Below are 23,691 nucleotides of genomic sequence, written 5' to 3'. Positions count from 1 at the left end.
GGTTAAGACTCATAGCCGCTTTTAATAAAATATCAAATTCATTGAAAAAATCCTTCAGACATAGTTTGGCCCAGTAAAGATGTGGGCACTGGACACGTACAAAGACAAGCGGCTAGGATATGGGAAGGTGGAGGAATGAAAAACATGTCTTTTCTGCAGATGAAATCGGGATAACGCTCGAGATTACATGGCTGGGCTGGTCACATGACCCCATGTTCAAACCCTGGAGGGGGTTAATGTTTATCAGTTCCAGTCTACTCCTCCCCACTATTTAAAGTCAGTGATAAATTGCAAATGACTTAAATCGAAAGTAAAGACATCAAAATTCTATTTTCCAGGGACAAATTTTAACTTTTTTGTAGAATCTTTTTTTAAGAACATTGAGGCTGAGATTGAACCAAATTTCAACATGTTAAGAACCCGGCAGATTGAGAGTCACTAGAAGAAGTTTATTGTAACAAGTTTTTGAAAGAACAGTGTGAATTCTGCTAAAATGTGAAACTTGAGTCTATACAGTCCAATAATCAAGAACTTTTAAGGTCGATTTTCACTAGCGCATAACTGGAAAAAATAACTGACAATTGGTTTTACAATAACAATTATAGTCAAACTATGGCCCTGTCCACACTACGCGGGAGGAATTTGAAAGCGCAGCTTTATTTCTCCGGTTAGGCCTACCGTCCACACTAATCCGTCACGAAAACGGAGCTTTTCGAAAACGATGATGTCACGGTAATCATGTGATTTCCATGACCGAGTTTTCCTCAAACACAAATCCTTGCAGATGATTGGTCCGTTCTCAAATTGATCCGACGCAGTGTAGGTCTTAAAAAAGGAAAAGCGAATAAAGAATAAAAATTGACTCGAACTTGACTTGGGTTGCGATACAACTCCTCCATAAGAAAGACTGAGCCAATCAAAATACGAGAATAATTCGACATATTATAAAAATTGATATGAATTTATAGAGAAAACATTAATTCGGGAAACTGACCCTGTTGGATGTTTGTTCCATTACTACTGAATAAAGTGTTACTAAATTTAAAAGTTACTCCTGAACATGCGACAAACTGATCACCGTTGTCTCCACACGTCGAATCAGGGCCAGTTATTTTAGCTTCTACTTCGTACAAGGTCTTTCTCTCTAAAAGAACCTGTTCGTTGTCAAACAAGACTTTAACACCAAAATAGGTAAATTTGTTTCCCTGTAACAGCTCTGAGGAAAATGTTCCGGTTTTAAGGACCAAAACTTTGAAACGTTTGAGATCCCTTACCACCAGTTCTACGGAGTAAGTATTATTCTCACTACCAAATAAGCACACTCCGAGTAGCTTGGTATCTCTGTCCAGTAAAAATAAGATGCAATCTTGATCTCTCGAAGGGCCATATTTCCATCTGCGGTCTGATAACGAGTTAAATCTACAGCATCGTTGTATGTCACCAGTTGAAACAGATCTTTTAATTTTTGGAAACACCATCGGAGAACTCGGGACTGAATTAAGATGTTTGATAACACTGACGATTTCTTCTTTTGTTAATATTTTGCTGTCTAAAACCACACTAGCGAATTCTTTTTCATCCATTATTGGGAAGCGTATCGCCTTAATTATTTCTTGTCCAAGAATTTTTCTTTTCGCTTTTCCATCTGCTGCTAAACCTTGCCTTTCACATTCCTTCGTCGCCCACAAGTCAACAGCTTTAAACAGCTCTATCTCTTTGATCGTTAGATTGTCATGCTTGACTACTGCTACAAGTAAGGACCTTTCAATGGTCTCGAAACACTCTGATTTCACCGCCTCTTCTGTTTGTTTACTGATCACTTTCCAACATTGATGAAACAGCTTGTTCTCTTCGTATTTCTTCGCAGATGGCAGGATGCTGAAAACATTTGATGAATCTAAGTTATCTTTCAGATATTCAATGCATTTATCAGCCAGCGAAGGCACCATGTACTTCTTCGCCAAATACAACACTCCCATCACATTACTTCCGCTCAAATTCACTTCATCGCTGTACATATAACGAAACAACTCCAAAAGACTGTCGTACTCACAGTCAGGTAGTTCAATACAGTCTGTAGTCTCTGCCAGCTTACCGTAAAACATTGCTTCAAACACAGGACTGCTAGTCGCTAGCGCAAACTTGTGAGTAGGAATCACTAGTTTACTTTCATTTTCGTCGTCGGCTCTTTTGACGAGAAACTTCACATCGCACTCGTTGAACATAAACTTGCTTCTTTCTCTGACTGTTGGTGTTGTTGTTTGCCAGTTTTCCTCGAAGACAGACATGATTTCTTTACTGAAATCCACGTAGTTTGAACCAAGAGAGTTTGATATTGCTAGACCGTGTAGAGTCGTGATAAAAAGTTGGTGGCAAGTCGAGACAGCGGTAGGTTAAAATATTTGAATTTAAAGATACTTACAAAGTAAATAAACTGCAAAGCCGTGAACTAAGAAAACAGGCAGTGCTGGCCAGACCAGCCTTCTTCACTGAGGTTTAGATATTCACTAAATTATAAAAATGAAATTACAATATTATATATAATGGTGGATGTCGTAACACATACTTCGAAACTAAAAGGAGTGGCGGAAATGACGAACAAAACGAACTAAGTAAAGTAAAGATGAAGCGGGTCTACGCAGGTAAATACCTCTTACTAACTGAGTCCGAGGGCCGTACTGTACGTTACGGACCGAGATTTTTTCCCCATCGATTTATGGCCTAAGCGCGAATCGCGCGGGCCATAAATCGAAGGGGAAAAACGAGGATCCGTAACTTACAGTACGGACGCAGAAAACGAGGTTAGTAAGATATTTTTTATAACTTCTGTGTGTCTGACGAGTTGAGGAACGATTTCTATTCACGCGGAACAGCCTCAAATTTCTGACGCAATTCGAAAGCAAAACGAGTCAATTTGAAATCGTTGTTAAGTGACTCGTAAGTGTCTAGAAGGTTTTAATACACAATTCCAGGAGTAAAAGGAAGTTTTAAACTTTTACTTGCTAAAAAGTTAAGAACACGTGGCGACAAATTACAAGACATTTTGGCAACAAAAACAGCTTTTAATTTTAGCGGGCCGTACAGTAGAATACACCCCGCTAAATTGACCTATCACAGCGCGCGTAGTAATTGAGGGATGTAATAACATGTTTTTCGATTCATCGCGTCTATTCATATGGAGCGTTTTCAGTCACGTGACCAGCAGCCATGCAAATTTATTGGAACAAATGAAACTGTTTAGATAAGAAAGGAGTTGAACTCCTAAAGGATTGGTTTGTTACACCAACATGGCCGCCGTTTCATTGTTTTGGAACACCAATATGGCTGCCTTGACGTCATGTGAAAACGCTCTATTGTTATAAGCCGTAAGCGTTTTTGCTCTTGCCATGATGAATTTTGAATTAAGATAATGGGTTTTGTTTTTGCCGTGAGTATTTGTAATTTGCCGGGAGTAATTTGAATTTTTTCGAATTTTATTTTACCGTGATGAATTTTAATTTGCAGTCACAAATTTCACTTTGCCGTGACAGTTGTGGGCATCCTAGATTTCTGTTTGAGTAATCGAACGCACTCAATAAGCTGTGATTACTCAGTAAGCAGTGGTTACTTCTAGTTTAAAATAGACATTTTAATCACATTTTAGTTAGCGACAAGGTAAACAGTTTCCCTATTCGAAAAGGGAAACTGCTTTTATTGTCGACAACTACGTTTTGACCGTTTTTTCCGTGTGTGAGAATCACTGCTTTAGTTGTCGACAACTATCGAAACTGCGTTGTCAGTGGACAGTGGTGTCAGCATGCGTGTTGTGTTTTGAGCATGCGTAGTGAACTTTAGTTCCCAAGGTCTCGCTGACCGGACTTACACATCAACAACTAAACTCCAATGTGTGGAATGCACGCATCGGATTAGTTGTTGATAACATTTAAGTGCCCCGTCATTTCTGTTTTGCTTCATCTCCACTTTACGTTTTGTGATTTCACCCTAGTGTGGCGAAGGTGTTTTGGGCTTAGCACTCTGCTTCTGTAAACAGTCGCAATAATGGTTTGACACACAAATCGATAGTTACAGTTTTTAGTTATTTTGAGTGAAGAACCATTAACACCGGCTATTTGATATACATAATCTGTGATAAAACAAGAAGATCTTTAAGATCTTATAACCGCGCTTTTAAAATTGAACTGTTTTCTTAGCTCTACAGTCGCAATGCAGGGCAGATTCCAAAGCAGTCTTTGATGATTTATTGATTACTGTAGACACATCACTTGATCGACACAAACTGTATTATTGCACCACCAGTCGGAGTCGTTGTGAAATCTCCGATGACGTAATCGTCTTAATCTGGAACTTTCATCGGGTTATGTATGGGCATGAAGATACAAACACTATTAACAACGGCTTTCTTTCTTAAAAGTCACGATTAAATTTAATTGCTTTTTTCCCTTGAGTAAAGGGCTAGTAAAGAAGTCACACGAGTCACATAATTCAAGATATGCGTTATCCCCGGCTATCTTTAGTACGGTGGTTATTTCTCTATCAATGACGTAATCCTTGCATGTTCTGACAAGTCCTTTGCATGGCTTCCAAATATTTAATTTTCCTTCCAATCTATGAACTCGCTGCGATGAAACAGCCAAAGAATTTACTTCATTTGCCTAAATCCATAAGAAATACTCGCAAAATTCCAAATAAATTAATGACCGTCACTTCTGGCGAAATAAACTTGCAAAGTAAACACGATCTTATTTGTCACGTAGCGAAAGTGAAAGCTGCAACGTCAACGCATTCCATGGCTGACGTAATACCTTTTTTTAGCGTATTTATTATTCCCTTTGAATCCAACACTTGGATAAAACCAAAAGAAAATATATTTTACCCACAACAAAGAAAGCAATATCCGTAAAATTGTCCGTGTATTAATGTTTTAACAGCTTCTGGCGGAAAAACATTACACGTTGCGTGACTCAGAATTTGGTCGAGAGGGAGCCTTGGTCTCGTCACCGACAAAAAGAAAAAAATAATAAACCACGGGTAAAACATGAACCGCACTCGGCCCATGGCCGCGCGGTTAACGACCAAAACTGTTAGAATTATATTCCACTTGAAGCCAAAATATCAACTGAGGAAACTGATCCTGTGAAATGGTTGTCTTGTTACCAAAGATTGGAGACGACATACTCTCTCTAAATTGAAACGTTACTTCTGAACATCTAACAGCAGTGCTATCATTGTTGTCTCCACATGTCGAATCAGGGTCAGTTATTTTAGCTCCTTCTTAGTGTTTTTCTGTAACAAGACCAGCTCGTTGTCAAACAAGACTCTGAAACTAAAATAGCTAAATTTCTTCTCTTGTAATAGCTTCGAACAAACGTTTCCAGGTTTAAATAGTCTGCATACGAGGAAAGTGGCCTATTGTTAAAGAGCAAAAATTGAATATTTTTGGAGAAAACTGTTGTTGGAAATTCTTGATGGAAAAACTCGGTAAACATTTAATTTTCTTGTGCTTAAAGTTAAATTACCTGAGAGAGAAGGAATTTCATTAAGTTTCGTAGTTGGTGTTATTTTAATTGGAATGGTAGTCTTTATATAGGCTTAGTGTAATGACCAGATGAATTGCTAAAATGCATTTTTATCTGACCAGTTTTCCTGGAATAATGTGATTGATGGTATCTTATGGTTCTTAATGTAAAGTTATATTTTCTTCGATGTACAAACACAGTAAACCTTATTTCTTTAGTGTCTTAGTGAAGATTACAGATGTACAGATATCTTAGTGAAGATTACAGATGCACAATTTTAGCTTATACTAAATATCTCCTAGTAACACGCTAATTAAAAAGAAAAGATGTTATTCGCGGAGGGCCGTGTTTCTTCTTCAATAAGCCTGAGTTGTTGTTTGACAACGGTTGCATTTTTGATCTAGGTTGGCTTTGTAAAGGAATTATTTGACAGTTTACTTAATTTTCTTGTTATATATTTTTTTTCCTTTAGGTTTTGCCTATTTGGGAAGGAACCACGAATGTTCTGTCATTAGATGTACTGCGGTCCGTGTTTAAAAGTCAAGGACAGGTAAATTGTACTCAGAACTTGATATAGTGATTTATTTTGTGGTTCACTACTTAATTTTACTTTTTCATTTTTTGGGCTCTGTAATTTGCTTAGCAATCGTTTGTCACGTGACTTTTCCCGCGCTTGCCACCCGTCAATCCTTTTGTGTACTTTTCACTGGCAACATTTTCCCGCGCTTTTCACTGGTCAAATATCTTTTATACCGTGTCATCCTACCCTAACACTCTAATATCCTTGTGATGTTCAATGCATATCTTCCTGTTTCAACATAGGTACTGAAGGCTTTTCACGCAAGCCTCTCGAACAAGTTGCATTCGTCCCACCTCACCCTGAAGATTTTGTCTGAACAGGTTCAGTCTTCCATGAATAAGTTGCTGTCTCCACAAAACTACGAGCTTCTTTCTGAATCGCTGCCTGCACGTGATCTGGCGTATAGCTTAGCAAGGATTTACATAGGTATGGCAATCCATGTGTATATCAGGGGTTATTGACCAAGCAGGAGGTCAAGATGGCTGGATATTGGTGCAGTTGTCTTCTTGCGTGTTTATGGACTGAGACGGAGTCGAGGTCCATAAACGCTCAAAAAAAGAACGGGACCAATACCCAGCCATCTTTACCCAACAAGGTTGGTCAATAAAGGATTTATTAGTATAAATAAAGGACACCAATAAAAGGAATTACAAGGAAATTTTTCTTGCGGGACACAGCCCGTAATCCCGAGCAGGCAACATAACACAATCTTGCCCACTCAGGTAACCCATCACAGTGCAGGATTTGGCTCACTTGTCCGCCTACGGAGCTAACCATATAATAAGTAGATTTATTATATGGTTAGCTCCGTGAGCGGGCAAGATGAATCAAATCTTTTACTGTGATTGGCTACCCTAGCGGGCAAGATTAACTACTTAATAACCGAGAGTGAGGTCGTTACGGGAAAATCTCAAACTGAGGCCTTGCCGTATTGACCGAGCGATAGCGAGGTCAATTGGGTAGGCCGAGGTTTGAGATTTTCCCGTAACCACCGAACGGTCGAGGTTATTAAGTTGTTTATTATATGGCTCATGAATTAAAGAAAAGAAAAAATTATTCGAGCGGAAGTCGTCATTTTACATCCGGCGATTCGCGCGTTTACCGATTCATTCATCGTCTCAAACCCAGGGCAAAACTACACAGTCACTGAACTTCACCACTGTATTACTTATTCCGTTAAAAAAACACTCATTTCTTTACGGGAAATATGATTGTCACAGCCTCAAAAATGTATTTTAGTATCGTGGTGCCACAACTTGATGGGGGAGTTTTTTCGAATTTTGTGGCGAAACGTCAACGCATATAGTAAAGACAGAAAGTGCTTCAAAATAGTCCAAACCAACGGTCTTTCGGTGAAAGAAAATACTAATACTTCAGAATGCACTGCTCAGAATAACTCGATCTTCGCATTCGCTTTCGACAACATATCTTGGCCTTCTTCATTCTGGGATTAATGAATGAACTTTTTCAACTCTTGTGGACGTCTAAAACTTCCTGCAGTTATCAGAAACACTGCTGCCGACAGAAACCGCCTGATTTTTTACATCTGATGATCCTGGAAACTGATTTACACTTGCTTGTGTTAAAGCGAGGGAATCTATTTGACGAGAACTGTCACGGAGTTCAATATTTCGGTAATTGTTGTGACTAAGATGATAACTTTACTTATAAGTTTCTTCGTGGTGTTTTGCTCCGCATGCATCACAGATCTGCCGATGGTGTTTTTCACTTAGCGATTTTAGCTTCACTTAAGACTCGGCAAACTTTGATTGTTTTTCACTAGTGCCTAGCAAGGTTACCGGTTGGTAAGTCAAAAACGACTTCTATATAAATTTTATTAAGGAAAAATCTCTAATAAAATTTACTTTCTCTTACTGTTTTTAATCGGCTTTCATGGTTTCAATGCGCTTGAATTTTCCAAGCCGGGCTCTTCCTAAATTGCATAATCCGCAATCGGCCCGTGGGCATTACGGCTACATAATGACCGCTCAGATCTCGCTCTTAGCCAATCAGAGCGCGCGTTATATCGGCCACAAGCCAAAGCCATATAATAAGGAGCCCGCTCGGGATTACCCGCCGTGTCCCGCAAGGAAAATTTCCCCGAAAGCCATGTAATAAATCCTTTATTGACCAGGCTTGTTCGGTGAAGATGGCTGGATATTGGTTGGATATTGGCCTGCGTGTTTATGGACCTCGACTCCGTCTCGGTCCATAAACACGCAAAAAAAGAACTTGGCCAATATCCAGCCATCTTGATCTCACACTTGGTCAATAACCCATATTTACTGGACCCAGTCGTTCGCTTGTTACCTGTAGGGGTCTGATCAAAAGCCGTGGCCATTACACTCTGTCTCTTACTCTGCTTACATCCAGCGCTCGCATTCAATTCGTATTTGACGTTTAAATCATCTGAAGTGTTTCCTTCTCTTTGTGTCAGCGTCTTTGCTTATAGAGCATGCGTCATGGGAAGAGACCGAAGAACATGACATCGAGGCTGCTAAGAGGTAGGGTAAAGCCACATTAGTAGACAGTCTTAGTAGCCTGTGTTACAGCCGCCCTCTTAGAAAGAAAAAATCACACGATTATCAACGGCAACACAGACGCTCTCTGTGACAGAGGCTACCACATTAGTTTTTGCTCTGTCACAGACACTTATTACAGCCGGTTTATAAGAATACTTCAGGCAGAAAATGTGGCCGTTGGTGCAACATAGAAGAATGTTCAGCTTTCGCTAGCTAACCTGAGATGCTTGAGTTCAGAGCAACCTTAATTTGTTTTAAAATGAGGTGGTACTGATCCACTTTAACACAATTTTAACTTTCTGTTCGAAATGAGCGTTTAGTTATCAGCCCCAAAATGTCTGAACTGGGTGCCTTAAACTTCAGCTGACGCTACTGTGGTAACAAACTGTAGGTTCGGTACGCATTAGATACTGTCGCGTGATGAATGTTTCGTAGGTTTTTAAAACACTGAAGGTTCAGTGTCAACATGTGATAGAATGCTAAATCCGCTCAGCTCGTTTGACCTCACGCTAATGAAACGATAAAAACTGAACAGAAACTCCCTGGAAACTCTCATCCCTTGATTAGCTCTTGCTCACCCTCGTTCGCGTTGAATTGTATAAACTGTACAGAAAGAATACTAAGCGGGCGGTACAATTCTCTAGGTGGTGTCAACAGGACTTGACCCCGGTCCTCACGCATCTCAGAAACAACGCGTATGACGCGAAAAGTTCGGCGTGTGACCTGGCACTAGTCATGAAGGGACATCCAGAATTTAAAACAACACGATGAGTGGTTTTGTTGTGTAAAGTGTAATTATTTGGCTGCAACCTTCAAATAATGCCGCAATGGTACACTTTACTCGAGTAAAACAACCTGAAGAACTTACAGGGCTGCTATGGTGTGTGGAAACACAGCAAATTTGTCGGGAAACTTGATATTGTAAAGTACTTTCTTTAGGGAGAGTGTAATCTTGTTGGTAACCGCACAATGTCAGTTTTCGCGTCATCCACAAGCGCGAATTGGGAGGCAAGTGTTTTAGTGCTAATTTTATAACGAATTGAGACTAAATATTTAAATGGAACTGTAATCCGAAAGAGAGAGCTTGTGAACCTTACCGTAAAATTTGGGTGAAATTTGACCGGTATTTAATACACCGCGTTCAAATTTCTTGGGATAGTTGATCTTTGCCTTTCAACATTCAAAACTAATATTTTTGTATCTTGATCAGAAACTGAATCACTTATGCCAATGAGGCAAAATATTGTAAACAACGATTCCCCTATATGCTGGGATTGAATAGGTTTCTTAATTAACAGTATAGAATAAAAGAATAGTACAATACTAGAGTGAAACCTATTAAAGACAAGTCTAGGTACTATTAGAGGGTCTAAATATACTCAGATTAGTGAACAGACTGGAGTTCATGATTTTTAAAATTTGACTGGAAATGTTTCAGTACTTTGGAAAACTGTTTACCTGGTCACACAAGGAAGTTTTACTGTATGAGCAGACTGTACGTAAAGGAGTTTATGTTTTCTCATTAGATGTAAAGATCTTTCGTTATTAAAATTTGTAACTTTACTTGGAACTGTAGAGAGATTTTGTTAATTTTTCCTCCACACATCGTCTCTCAATCCCCCCTCTGAGAACACCCTTCCCACTTTCCAATCCATTGAAATTACTTTTGATCATCATTTGTTTGTTGTCTTAGTAGAGTGTTGGGTTCTAGGCCCTCTACCTTTAGGCTACCCAGTTTTATATTAGAGTTTTATCCAATAGAGAGGTACCTTGACCTCGTGGTTAGCGCGATGGACTCCGCATCAAGCGGTCTGGGTTCGAGCCTGTGTTGGTGTCATTGTGCTGTGTTCTTTGTTAAGGCGCTTTTCTTTGACAGTGCCTCTCTCTATGCAGCCTGTAGTATTTGTAGGTACCGGTGAAATGTTAAGGAAACCGGACATAACGGGTGGAGGATAATCCGCAATGGAATAACATTCCATACGCCCGTAAACTCTTCCTGTTACGGAAACTGGGAAAAGCTCTGGTGTTGTAGGCTTCTTAAACCCGAGTAAACACTCAACCTACCTATCAACTAAGAACTGTTCACGGCTGAATGTTTACTCTTTTTTTTCACACAATTCTAACTTCAATAGTTGGTTAAAACGTGCGCGTATTATTGCTAACCAGTCAGAATCCGAAAATTTCAATTAAACCCCTAAAGTGTACCAATCTTGGCGTGGCTCGACATAAGTTTCACCCTTAAAAGGTTTAAAAACGGACATGAGAGCGTTTTTTATTATCTAGTGCAACCCTAAAAGACGGCTAAAAATAGTGGCATATCGTCCTGAAGACCCTAACACCAAAATCCGCGATTTACGCTCCTAACCAAGACGACGGGCGTCCCCGTCCTTTTCTCGTGGGGGTCCCCTCCGCCGGGGTCTCCACATCAAAAGATTATGACGCAGTGCGATATGAGCCACGTGGAAGTTGCAAGGTCGACGGCCTCTTGTTACACATCAACAGATCACGGCATTTCTTCTTGGAACATCAGAACCATGTATGTGCACAGGGAAGGCAGCAAAGGTTGCAGCTGAGATGAGCTGCAATTGAAAATAGCCTTTGGTGCATTCTCGTCACAATAAAGGTATGGGAAACTTTAACTTGCGATCAATCGTTGCTCGTTTTTTTTAATATTCCCCATCATGAAGTACAATAGGAAAGTAGACACTCACAGCCATACAATGAACTGAACAATTAGGACTGGTTACAGAATAGAAAACGTTTTTTCACAAAAATCTTTATTATTTTCCTCATATAAAATAAATGTCCTAACAGTAGTTCGCTTTGAACATGAAAACCCGCATGCACAGTTCTTGAGAATAACCAACACTTTTTCAAAAATTTAGCGCGAACGTTTCGTGGAGAAATTCCCGCAGGTCAGGGACAAGTAGCCCACTGTCGTGTTAAGAGCTCTTTGGTGCGTCTGCACTTAAGAAAATTCTCAGTGGGACAATTATTTTCACGCCTGTGTTAATGTTATTTGACTGCTTATGGGAGGATTCGTATTAACGCAGACCATTAAAATCAACCTGCAGGCTGGTTCATGGTTTCGCTAAATTTCAAGGTACATGGCGTTTTAAACTAAAAGAAAATGAATATGAATGATACTAAAAAATTTTTCGTATTCTAAATTATAAACCGTTGTTTAACTCAGGTTTCCAACCTTTTGCTTAGTTTCAAACAATAACCGTTGCAAAACTCCAAATACTAAACCGTCGACTAACCCCAAACCGTGGAACAGTTTGGCTTGAAAACCAAAACAAATATGGAATTGATAAATGCCATTTTGAAGCCGGCAGAAAAGGAAATAAGATTCTCACGAAGAGCTTTCCGCTGTGACCGCAAATGACCAGTAGCTCGAATCTAACGATTTTTGTTAGCACCGAAAATAATATTACTCCACGAATTCAAATAAATTCAAATCTAACTAGAATATTTTTCAGAATAACTATCACGAAACCAAAACCGAGCCAGTAACATCTGACCAATCACAACAAAGGCAGCAGTCAACCAATCAGGACTCGAAATAAAAACTTGCAACGAACTCAAATGGCGGGAAAACGCGGCCACCTTCAGTTTTAGCTGGAAAAACTACAGGTTTGTTCTGATTGGTTGATCTGATGGTAACGACCTTTTCAATCAAAATTGCAGCTTGCGCTAATTGAAATATATAACACGCCTCTAAGGCCCCCAGATGGTAACAACTACACAACTTCACCTCCGCACAATGTGAAGGTAGCTTTCATGCAGGCATTGCAGATTTATACAGGTTATTGTAAGGCGGTCAACCTTCGCCTAGGCTACAAACGAAAACGGAAACTGCTGTCGGAATTGTTGTCTCCTACATGCAACGCATACAGAATAAAAACATCTCCATTTCATACAAACGTCGTTCAAGATTCTCTTCGCTAATCTTCATTTCTCTCTTTAGCAGGTCATGAAGTACACAATGACTGAATGCTTCACCGCTGAGCAGGAGGCACGCAGCAACGCTGCTGGCACCAACGCATGCAAATTCTTGCACAGGCCTGTGGGCATTGACTCTGGTGGGGAGAGGCTGGGAGGAAGCTCCGAATAACCGGTGCGACTTGCTCGGTGTGTGGACCTGAAAATTCAAATTTAGTGTAATCACTAGTTTTTGGATTATTTTTCTCATTAAAAGTATGTTAAGTCGTTAAGAAAGGTCTAAGATGCAGACATAAGAAAAGAGATGACTTCTTTAAGATTACGGTAAAATATTTCTTCATGAAATTTCCACGATTTTACACAACGATTATAACTAGTGAAGTTTATTGATCTTATAATCGGTTAACTGTTTGCTCTAATTTCTAAATTTCCCAATCAAGCATGTGCGTTATTCTTTTCCACCGATATTGTTTTGGGCCTCTTTGTGCTAAGGGTGGGTAATGAATAGCCATCCAGTAGATAAGTGCTGCTACAACAAATTACTCTATCCGCTGAATAGTGACTGATCTACGGGATAGCGCTATTCGCTCTTTAAAGAAACTGAGAAGGTCTAGTGTTTTGTCCAGCGGTGTGCATAAATAATAACTAAATAATACCTAGAGAATAATCCACGTCAGCCTAAGCTGATCTTCATGTGAGTCCTCTAATTGGAATTTGCAGATGTTAGTGTTTTGAAAAGGGAGGAAAACCGGAGAATCCGGAGAAAAACCCCCGGAGCAAGACGAGAACTAACAACAAATTCAACACACATATCAGATATGGCACCGGGCCATACAGAGAGTGACCGGAATCGAACCCGGGGTACATTAATTTGTGGGAGGCAAGCGCTCTCATCGCTGCGCCAACCCTCCCTCTCTACATTTTTCAGCAATAGTTTTCTTGTAAACTAGAGTGGAGATAACGCTCAATCTCTTTATTTTCTAGATCTTTAAATGTTATCCTCTCGTATTTAAAGGTCCCATCTGACCTGCTGGCTGGCAATATCCCCATTGTTTCTCCTTGTCGAAGTTGGGCGTGGTTGCGCACCAGGAACGGCGAGTGTGTGGATCAACCAGACAGCGGTTTACCACTGCACCGTGGAACACAAAGGGAAGGGCGCAGCATTTTCCACTGTAAGTCTTGCGACAAGTTGACACTTAAAATGTAATAATAGGTACTGTTAGGACAGTGAAAAACGAAGTTGATGAGTCAAGGAAACAGGATATTCGGAGTTCTTCCGACGTGAAGGGAATCTCTGTCCTTCTAAGAGTGCCACATTTGAACCTAATCAATGGCCTAGCGCTTATGAGTCCCCTGTAGCTCTGTGATAGTGTCCGACCCTAATGGGGGCGAGGGGGAAGGACGGCTCCGCACCGAGGTCCAAACCCTTACCTTAAATATACCATTTTGAGAGAAAAGATAAACCTATATATACCTTCCGTATGAAATGGTGCCGCTTTCATTTACCCACACTAGCACACGGCATCGAATAACCCTGAAAATACTTCGATGACTCATCCATGAGGTGTGTTTGTTCGAGATACATCGAAACGCCCTTTTCAATAAAAAAGACAGTTGCCCCAACCCTTTTCCATAAATCAACTCGAAAAATGTTTTATAGCTTCCTCTTTGGATAGCTTCGGCCTGAAATACAAATGTATCTAGCTATCGATAGCACATTTCTAGAGAAGAGATGTCACTGTAACCGAGCAAAATTAAAGATAGTTGTTATAATTTGGCCAGGTTGTATCTGTTGCTTTGCGTTGATGATTTTTTATATTCTCTTCACCTGCCTGTTAGATAATGTATTAAGATGGTAAGGAGAAATTGCATGTTCAGCTTACCAGGGCACGGTGTCTGTATGCACGTCCTACTTTCGATGGCCTCTCCTTTACAGATCTTTCCTGGTTTACACGAGCGTGTTCTTGTCTGTAAGCTCCTGCCACATGTTGCTGAGCAAGGCCCAAAGGCGGTCCATTGTCTGAAGTTCTCGTCTCCTTTTCCGTGCACGGCCTTGCGTGCCGCCTCCATGGACGCGTTGTATTCGTCGTCTTCCCGAATATGTTCAATTTCTAGGAAACAGTGTTTATTTTAAGCTCAAGTACGTAGTTTTTTAACCCCTTGCTGCTGAGAAAACAGCTGCTTCCTTGGGGAAACTCCTTGAAACTTTTGATTATTTTAAATATTTGTTTGAAGATGAAGAGCCTGATTAAGCGACAATTTCGTTTATTGTGACTCCATTAAGAGCGACACCAAATTCGAGACCAACATGGCTTCATGTATGACCCAGTGTTAGATCTAAACAACTCAAATGGCATGCCATTTGGTGTGGGACAAAACTATACAGCTTATATAAAGGGGCTTTCCAGCTCGAGGAGTTAGTTACTGACACGATGTCAAACGTTCGTCAGATTTACTTATCTCAAGCTGAGTCAAACAAGTCTCAAGTTACCTTTGCTGTTGATTTGTCCGTGGTGTGACATAATCACGCTCCTAAACGGTAAGTCGCATCTTCCCGGCGTGACAGCGATTGCGTTATTGTTGTTAAGTAACACTTCATTGTCTCTATCGTCTGCATCACGCGCGTAGAAGATCACGTGATGATGTTTTCGCGGGTGTTTGAAGACAGTCTTGAGTTTGAAAGTCTCGGCAGTGATGAGATAACCCTCAAGCTTCATACTTGACACCAGTTTGATAGGCTTACGAACTTTGTTCATGAACTTCAGGCTGATGCATTTGTCTGTACAGAAATCAGATAATATTCAAAACTCGACGCCTTTACAAGGTTACCGCGGAAACCTTGCGTGCGTGTACTACAGCTTTAGTGCGCGGAACCATCCGCGTGACGCGCGCGTGAGACGAATTCTCAGCTTCATTTTAGCGAGAACATACCATGCAATATATTAAAATTCAGCCTAGAACAATAGACCTCAACACGAGGCTCCGAGGAATAACTACAGAGTTTGTGAGGTTTATTCCCCGGAGCGTCGTGCTGAGGTCTATTGTTTTAGGCTGAATTTTTGACATATTGAAATTGGACTATTGTCAGCAGTTTTTACGGGAAGTTCGCTCTTAAACTGGTCGTAAATATTTCTGATGGGGATTTACCATGAACGGTATTTTCTTATTGCAACCAGCGCTTGATTAACTGCTATAATTGATCTATGGATGAAACACTAGTTTGCTATTATTCAGAAGAAAGCTTTTCGGTACTGTTCATTTATGCTGCACGTTTTTAACTATTACTACGATTAGCAGTTGAGTAAGGCGCGACGGAGCATTGGTGACGACGGACAACTTTCCTCGTTTCCAATGGCAACAATATCGTCGCCTGCAATTTCGCGCGTTTTACTGCCAATAACTTCAAAGACTGACAAGTTGCCAGTGGAAACGGAGCCGGTTGCCCGTGACAACAACCCAATCTGAACGTTAAAACCTGGTCAGCAAACTTTCGTCACGCCTTACTCGACTGATAATCGTAATATGTCCTGGATTTAAGTCTAGCGTGTGACCATTGAAGTCAAAGCTGTAAAGCCGTCCTTACACGTAGCACTGTTCATTTCGCTGTACAAAGTTGTTTTTAGCCCGATTGAGCACTACGTTCATGTGGCGATGCTTGTTTTTCAGTACTTTGAAAAATAAGACTTGATCTATTTTACTACAACCGTCAGAAAGGTTCAAAGATATTACAAAAACATTTATAACTTTGTGATAGTTTTCTCACCGCGTTCTCCGGAAATCTTGCTAGGCGTTCCGTCCTCAAGTCTAGCTTTACTTTTGTCCAGTACATTTGGTTTATTCTGGACGCTCCAATGAAAGTTATCACTATTCCCCACTAAACTCTGCTTGCCAACAGATACCAATCCACCCCAGCCTTTTCTTGGGTATTGGTATCTATATCCTTTATTGAACAGTTGTTGTGGAGGCGCAGTCTTAAACTGCTGATAGGCAAACTGGGAATTTGGACCTTTGACTGCAAAAGGGTTTACAAGCGGTCTCCTTGGAGTAATAGGCGCTGGCGCATATATGTAATTTGGAGGACCACGAAAAAGTGCTTGCGGGCGCATTTGTTGATTGACGTAAGCTATGGGCCTCTGAAAGTGATTTTGTTGTCGTTGTTGTTGTTGTTGTTGGAAGGGAAAATTGGCTCCTGCTTTTGTATACTTAAGTGTCTTTCGTGGACGTGGATTTTGGAGAGCATTCTGGATAAAGCCCAATGCCGCCGCAGTTGCCTGTGCTGTTATCTTTGCCAGTTGACTTGAAGATGTACTTGGGAGTTTTCCGTCAGCCAACGTTCCATTTGGATAATGTTTTTTATTTGGAAACTCAATGTGTGCAGTGAACTGTTTGGGTTGCATATTCAAATTCGCATTCGAAGCTTGCTTTGGCGCAAATGGTGCGGGGAGTCCTTTTTGATTTTTCTGGAATGGGAGAGTGTCTCCTTTATATTGCGGATTTATTTTTGCTCCCACAGAGGCGATCCCTTGTCCGAACGCCTGCGCAGTTTGTTTGGCGACCGCTGACCCCTTTTCTGCAGACTCGACATTTGGGTTTGTTTGTTCTTGTGTAGCGACGTGGTTTTCCTCATTTGCACTGCCTGCAAGTTTGAAACTATTTATTAAATTGTTCGAGACAAGATCTTCGATTGTTTTCTTGTCGTTCATTAGAGGCTGTTTTCCTTGATGTGCAGCTAACATACTCGTCTTGTTCTGCAGATCTATCTTCAGTTTTTGCGTGACGTTCGTGACGTGCACGTTTTCTGTGACATTTGCATCACGCAATTTGTCAGTCGACTTAAAATCACTCTTTCCGTTTGTAGAATTGTTAGCAAACGTACTGTCCGATTCTGGCTCCGATATTTTCGCAAAGCTGTTGTTTTTTCCAGCAGTGGAATTCGATAACAGTTTAGCCGCCACCTCGTCCTTTTTAGCTGTTATATCTGTCTTACTTAAAAGATTTAACTCGTTTGTTTTATTGCTTTGATTCCCAGGATGTTCTTGCATTAAATTCTCCGCGGAAACGTCGTTGAAAATTATGCCAGAGATGTTTCGAACACTTTCTCTGGTCTCGCCACTTTCGTTTTTCATGTCCGTGAGTTTTAATCTTTGCTTTAAATCGGGCTTGGATGATTTTTGAGCGACTGCCATGTACAAGCATCCCAGCAGGAATTCTTGGCTCTTGATTTCGAGTTTCTTAGCAACAAGTCCAAATGTACTGCTTGTGTCATGGCACATGAACCAACCTGGGTGGTTAAACAGCTCATAAGCAGCTGCTCCTTTGGTTTGAGTCTTTCTCTCGATGAAGGTTGCATCTTTCTCTGAAAACAAATCGAGTTAAAGTTTTAGGGGACCCAAGTTGTCACGATAAAACACATGCACCACTTTGAAAGTCCACTGGGAGGTTTTTTTTCTTTTTTCACTGGATCTTAAGGTGGCTCAAAAAAGTTTGTAGCAGTAAGATTTTGATGGGTCAGTATAATCATTAAAACGGCACGAAACGTTTAGGTGGCTCTGAACCCTATGTACAGAACGTTTTTAAACTTTGCCAAAAGTTCCGTCCTGTCATGCTTTTCAAAATTTGATAGTGTAAAAAAATTTCACCGTTCCGTTTTTGAATTATACGCCCCTATAGCGGTAATTAAGGGTGTTTTTAGCAGGTCATACTGTTGCTATGGTAACCTATTGTGTCACGAAAATGATAACAACGTGTTCACCAATGATTGACTAGTTTATTTGATACCATGATTATAGCATCAAGTGATAAAGAGTAGTTGTAACGACCCATCAAAATATAAGTGCTGGAAACTGTTTTGAGCCACCTTAATTATCTCGTTGTGTGCGCTGGCTCAAGATGTCTTCGAAACGTTTGCGCGTAAATTTTTGCACGTCCCCACTCCTAGCGTGGCTTGGTTGGGTGATGATCAACTTGGAATTATTCTAAGTATGAGATAAGCCAAGCTGGTTTGAAGAGGATTTCATTGATACTACGTGTTCAAGACGACAAGGGTGAGTCTGTAGACCAATGTAGGTTTGACCTTTATACAAACGGCGTTCTCATAAAAGAAGAAACAACTTTTTATCTTTTCGTGTGAGACGAAACAGTTATTGGAGTCAAAATAGAGTGATTTCTCCCAGATCTCTGTAGTTTGCTTCTGACAGATCACAACACTTTGCAATAACTTGCTGCTTTCCAATAAATTGCTGCTATCTATAATGCTGAATGAAATTACAGATCGTCATTTACTGTTCTGTCTTACCAAACACTCCTGTTGGCTTCATCTTTTCCAAATGAAACTTGTAATTCTTGTACCGTAGATAAAGTCCCGGATGAGTTGCAGACTCTAACGAAACACTTCCGGGCACGTGCTCGAACCCAGGCCTATGGAAGCGGAACGAGTCCGCCTTTTTGCCTAGAAAGGCAGACCTCTGGTCCGCCATGACGCCTTGATTGACGTCCTGCGGTACCAGTCCACTACCGGCTTCATTTTGTTGAGAGGAAGGTGGGAATAACTTTACCACTGTGAAGTTTTTGCTGGCTGAAAAAATGTAATAAAAGGATTGATGTTGAGTGTAAAACATTGGCGTTACAACGGGACGATGTGCCCCAATTGATGATTTTACATATTCTTATCACCTGGTTAGTTTATAATGTATCTACTTATAAGGAAAAATATAATGTTGCTCGCTTTTAAGAATTTGATCAGTTTTGATAGTGCCGGTTTGATTCTAATGTATTTCATGATTTTTAATACGAGCTGTTATTTCCTTTTCCAGTTTCAAAAGTTAGGGATTGTGCGAATTTATGTTTTATCATATTAATTTTGCCTTCACAATTAGATTATGAGCTCGAGATTTCTATCGCTTGATAAGGGTGCAGTCGGAGTCAACTATCACGCATAGAAATCGAGAGCTAGTAGCCTAATTGACTTAGTTTAAATCTACTAGTCATTCAAAACATTCAGTTATCTAAATCCTCTTCACAGACACTTGGAAACCGCGAAGAAGCGGCCGCCATTTTGTTAACAACTGCACACTGCTAGCCTACTCACTATCTACAACAGAATAAATAGGGAGTAGCGTAGCCAATAAGAATATTTCATTCGTTATGGAACGCCAGAAAACACTACCGTATGGTACTGAACTGAAATCAAAATTCTCACAAATCCTAGACCAGCTTAGTCCGGCTTTGAACCGTTTCAGCTTTCGGTTGTCTTCCTTTCTTCGGCAGTGCTCATTTAGCTTTTACAGCTTTCGTTGGGTTTCATCGCTCGAGTAGTGTTCATTTAACCGTTTCAGCTTTCGTTTGGTTTTCATTGCTCAGGTAGTGTTCATTTAACCGTTTCAGTTTTCGTTTGGTTTTCATTGCTCAGGTAGTGTTCATTTAACCGTTTCAGCTTTCGTTTGGTTTTCATTGCTCCGTTATTGCTCATTTAACCGTTCAAGCATTCGTTTGTTTTTATTGTTCCGCTAGTATTCATTTAGCCGTTTCAGCTTTTGTTAGTTTTCCTTGCTCAAGTGAATTGAATCAGGTTATCGCTACCACAAAGGGCGTTTCAGCGCGGCCCTCTCAGGAATTTCTTAAAGTGCACCTAAGCCCCAAATTTTTTTTTCGCTAAAACAAATCTACTTGTTCTTTGAAATAGTTCTGCGAAAAAATTTTTGGATTCCGTTAAATCCTCGATTTTCTGTGCCCCGACGAAATCTCGAAAATAGCTCCAAAACACCGCCATTTTGTTTCACGACCGAGTTTGAGGAGAATGGGTCCAGCGGCTCTTGTGACGTCTACCCAGGAAGGTTGGATATCTTACGTCCTCTCATTTCCTTCAGGATGGTGCAATACACATTCGAAAAGTGCGCAGAAACGCCTTCCAGAGGTGCTGTCGGCTGTTGCAACAATATTACAGATTTAAAGAAAGATATACTGTACAATTTACTGACGATGATCGGCTAATGGTGCAATAAAGACGTAAACGATGGTTGATTTTGTCGAACCGAAACAAGCGAACTGAATCTGTGAGAACCATTCAAGAACTCTCAGTGGAATTTGTTCCGCAGACTTTCGAACGCTATTTTCATAAATTTTCAGCTTAAAGCTAACCAGCAATTTGAAGAAATACTACCGACAACCTATATCTTCCAATCCCGCAGTATTTATAACATAACCGGCAAAGTTGTGTGATCCGATCTTGATCAAGAGGCGTTTATACTAATATGTAAATAGATCGCAACTGTACGGCGCTAACCAACACTTATTTCTCTTTCGATTTAGATGAAAGTCGAAGATTAATCCTTTAATTACATGATAACAAAATTGTTAGACTCACAGAGTTTTTCGAAGGTTTGGAAATCAGCAGTGCGACAAAGATTCTGTGCAATAGCGTCGAAAATATGACCGTGTAACACCTGCGGACCGCTTAGGGAACACATCCTTTCGCTTATCCGACAAATTTCACTGCAAACTTTGAGAACAATTTACATTGGTTATTTGGAGTTACGACTTAAAACGTGTGACAATGTCAAATCGGTAATTGTATGAAATGTTTCCTTCCGCCTTGCTTTCCGCAGCTTCAAAAATACAGGTCCAAACAATACGATTTTCAATCGATCGAAGCCAATGTTTTGGAAGTCATCAAGTCTCGAAAACTGCAACACGTACGTCGCTATTATAAACATGAAGCATTCAACTGAAAGTAAAACACAAACTGGATTTAACAGAACAATCACAGCTTGACAAAATACATTCTCGCTAAGGACAAATGTAAACGGGCTATAAACACGCGTGGGAATCTTATGTTTAGTTCACGAAATTACCATCCAAAGCAGTCCTTGAGTTTTCTTTCCTGCTTTTCGTTTGCCTGCTCCTCCACTTCGTATCTAGCTTTCCATTTCTAATATACAAGCAGATCGTTCGCAAAGAAGTCTTCCCCTTCGTCGCTTGAAATATTGTGAATTGCTCTCAAAGCTCTAATAAGCAGTGAGTTCACAGTAGTCGAACGCGCTCGATCGAAGTTTATTTCGGAGTCTTCCGAATCGAAACTTAACTCTGACTCCCGTGACGAAAAAGAAATGATTCTGAGACAAAACTTGGACGTTTTAGTCCCAAAATACATCGGAACGATTAGCTTTGTGTTCCATTTTCTCGAGCAAATACAGAGAGTTGACTGAGGCGCTATTGTGTTTGGTTCCTGGGTAGACGTCATCAGGTACCGCCGCCCCAGACTCCCTAAAACGCGGTCGTGAAACACTTCAAGCGCAACTTTAAAAGGGCATAGAAAATCAAGGATTCAACCAAATTCAAAAATTTCTTCGCCCAAATGCTTCAAATAAAGTCTAGATTCGTCTTAGCGAAAAAAAAATTGGGGGTTAGGTGCACTTTAAGCAATCCGAGCAAATATGAACTAAAGTAACAAATGATCCCTACCAAGAGAGAATGTCCCTACTGAAACCGTGAAACAGCTGATAATGGTAACTTGAGCAAAAATCTCCCTTCTCTTAAATTTCTCTAGAACACTGATTCAATCGCTCATCCTTTGTCGTGGAACAAAGCGGGCAGTCCATTTATTCGGACGGAATAACGAGCATACACGGACGTTTTCAACATGCATTTTCAGTTAGTTTCCGTCTTCTGGTGTAGTTTAAACATTGTGCGCTCAACCAGTGATCAGCAATTATATTCGCCTTACCTTATCGATACATTTTCAAGCAGAAAGGTATTGAGAATTAAGGTGATCATCATTTAAAGGATATTGTTTTGATGTAACAACAAATTCTCAGAAGTAATATTTAAGGATAACGTGACAGTAAGTTAGGAGAAATTACATTTTGAACTTGGAACTGAAATGATCAACATAAATCCGCGTTGTGTTGGTTAAAACCGTCTTTTTATCGCCCCAAAGGAAAATAAATGGGCAGTGCTGTGATTATTCGCGACTTTCACGCTTACAAACTGCAACCAGACGCTCCAATGCAGCGCATCAAATATTCATCATTGCAGTTTCTCTCGTTTGTTTTGGATTGTATTTGTTTATATCTTTACAAATATGACATGATACTCGTGGAGTTTCCAAACATAAAGTTTCTATGATACTAACTTATTGAGAAAACTTCCTTTCCAACCATTAGTCGCGATGCGCCAGTTTTAGAAACGACGAACTTTTTATGGCGTTTATAATTAAGACAGGCGCAGCCGGAGAGTTTCGTGGTCAACGCCCATCGGAGAACTTCGGTGGTCTCAAATATCCCTTGTTTTGATTCCGCAGCGTTTTTAATGTTTAAATTCACGAATTGCACAGTATAAATAAATCGCTGTGAGAAAATCTTGATGTAAATTTTGAATTGACCCACAATTGAAAGTAAATCTGTTCTTTAAACTTCGTAACCGCTTTAAACTTCGCAAAATGAAGACACTGAACTGAACCTTAACATGAACCACGTTCAGTTTGTTATTATAGCTTCAGGTTCACAGTTGATTATGTTTATTCATATTAACCCGTAAATTAAGAATAAAAACAAAACAATGATCTATTGATCTTTTCTTTGTTCGATATCGCCTGGTTGGCAAGTGAATCCGTGTAGTTACTGGCGTGAAAAAGGCCGCCATTTTTAGGCCGCGCTTCGACTTCGGAAATAACCTGAATATAGACTTGCCTTCGTTAGAATCACGATTCCGAGAACGACTCTTGAGCTAATGTAAAATCTCTGGCGGGCACTTGAATATTTTTTACGTTCAAAACGTGAAACAAGCTCTCATTTGTCTTACCTGGTAAGGCTGACACCGTAAACTGATAAACAAGCAACAAGCACACGGAGAAATGAATTCTTGAAGAAAACATTGTCGCAAATTCCACAATTGTTTCGTATCTTCAATAAACCCTCGTTCAGTGCGCTGGATTTTCCGTGAAAAAAGTACAGAGCATTTCCTTGTCCTCTCGCCTACGATAAGAGCGGAAAATAATACTGTTCCAAAATCGAGATTTGCCTCCTCGAGTACCTGTTAAATTTTGAATGAGAGGTCAAGGTTTATTTTTAACCTGACGCGATACGGACGGGTGAGCACACAGAGTTATATATACCTGCCGTTTGTCTTTGAA

At 40.3% G+C, this 23,691-nt stretch overlaps 3 protein-coding genes across 6 annotated transcripts in view; 1 reads left to right on the top strand and 2 right to left on the bottom strand.

Moving 5' to 3' along the window:
- The window catches only part of LOC145464416 (acyl-CoA dehydrogenase family member 11-like), a 49,636-nt gene extending 36,978 nt beyond the window's left edge, over positions 1-12,658 (top strand). For 2 of the 4 annotated variants that reach the window (XM_081448295.1, XM_081448296.1), the window contains exons 3-6: positions 5,989-6,066; positions 6,339-6,522; positions 8,534-8,600; positions 9,263-10,741. In XM_081448295.1, coding sequence (XP_081304421.1) covers positions 5,989-6,066; positions 6,339-6,522; positions 8,534-8,600; positions 9,263-9,389 — 456 coding nt within the window. In that variant the 3' untranslated portion in view covers positions 9,390-10,741. Of the gene's footprint in view, positions 1-5,988; positions 6,067-6,338; positions 6,523-8,533; positions 8,601-9,262; positions 10,742-12,588 lie in introns of those variants that run through there. The other 2 variants (XM_081448298.1, XM_081448297.1) reach the window with 2 other exon arrangements.
- LOC145464389 (BTB/POZ domain-containing protein 6-like) lies at positions 612-3,477 on the bottom strand. The gene has a single exon (XM_081448266.1). It carries the CDS (start codon positions 2,286-2,288, stop codon positions 963-965), a length of 1,326 nt encoding a protein of 441 aa, XP_081304392.1. The 5' UTR covers positions 2,289-3,477; the 3' UTR covers positions 612-962.
- On the bottom strand, positions 12,620-23,614 carry LOC145464367 (uncharacterized). Its single transcript, XM_081448229.1, has 7 exons — positions 23,361-23,614; positions 18,859-19,137; positions 16,327-17,919; positions 15,055-15,342; positions 14,447-14,674; positions 13,591-13,758; positions 12,620-12,762 (listed from the first exon to the last, which is right to left on the bottom strand). The coding sequence occupies exons 1-7, from the start codon at positions 23,431-23,433 to the stop codon at positions 12,620-12,622; spliced, it is 2,772 nt and encodes a 923-aa protein (XP_081304355.1). The 5' UTR covers positions 23,434-23,614.
- Between the last annotated feature and the right edge of the window lie 77 nt (positions 23,615-23,691).

The sequence above is a fragment of the Orbicella franksi genome, chromosome 12 (assembly GCF_964199315.1).
Source record: "Orbicella franksi chromosome 12, jaOrbFran1.1, whole genome shotgun sequence".
Taxonomy (NCBI): Eukaryota; Metazoa; Cnidaria; class Anthozoa; order Scleractinia; family Merulinidae; genus Orbicella; species Orbicella franksi.
Note: the sequence above shows the minus strand (reverse complement) of the source record. Positions and strands in the feature narration are given on the sequence as shown.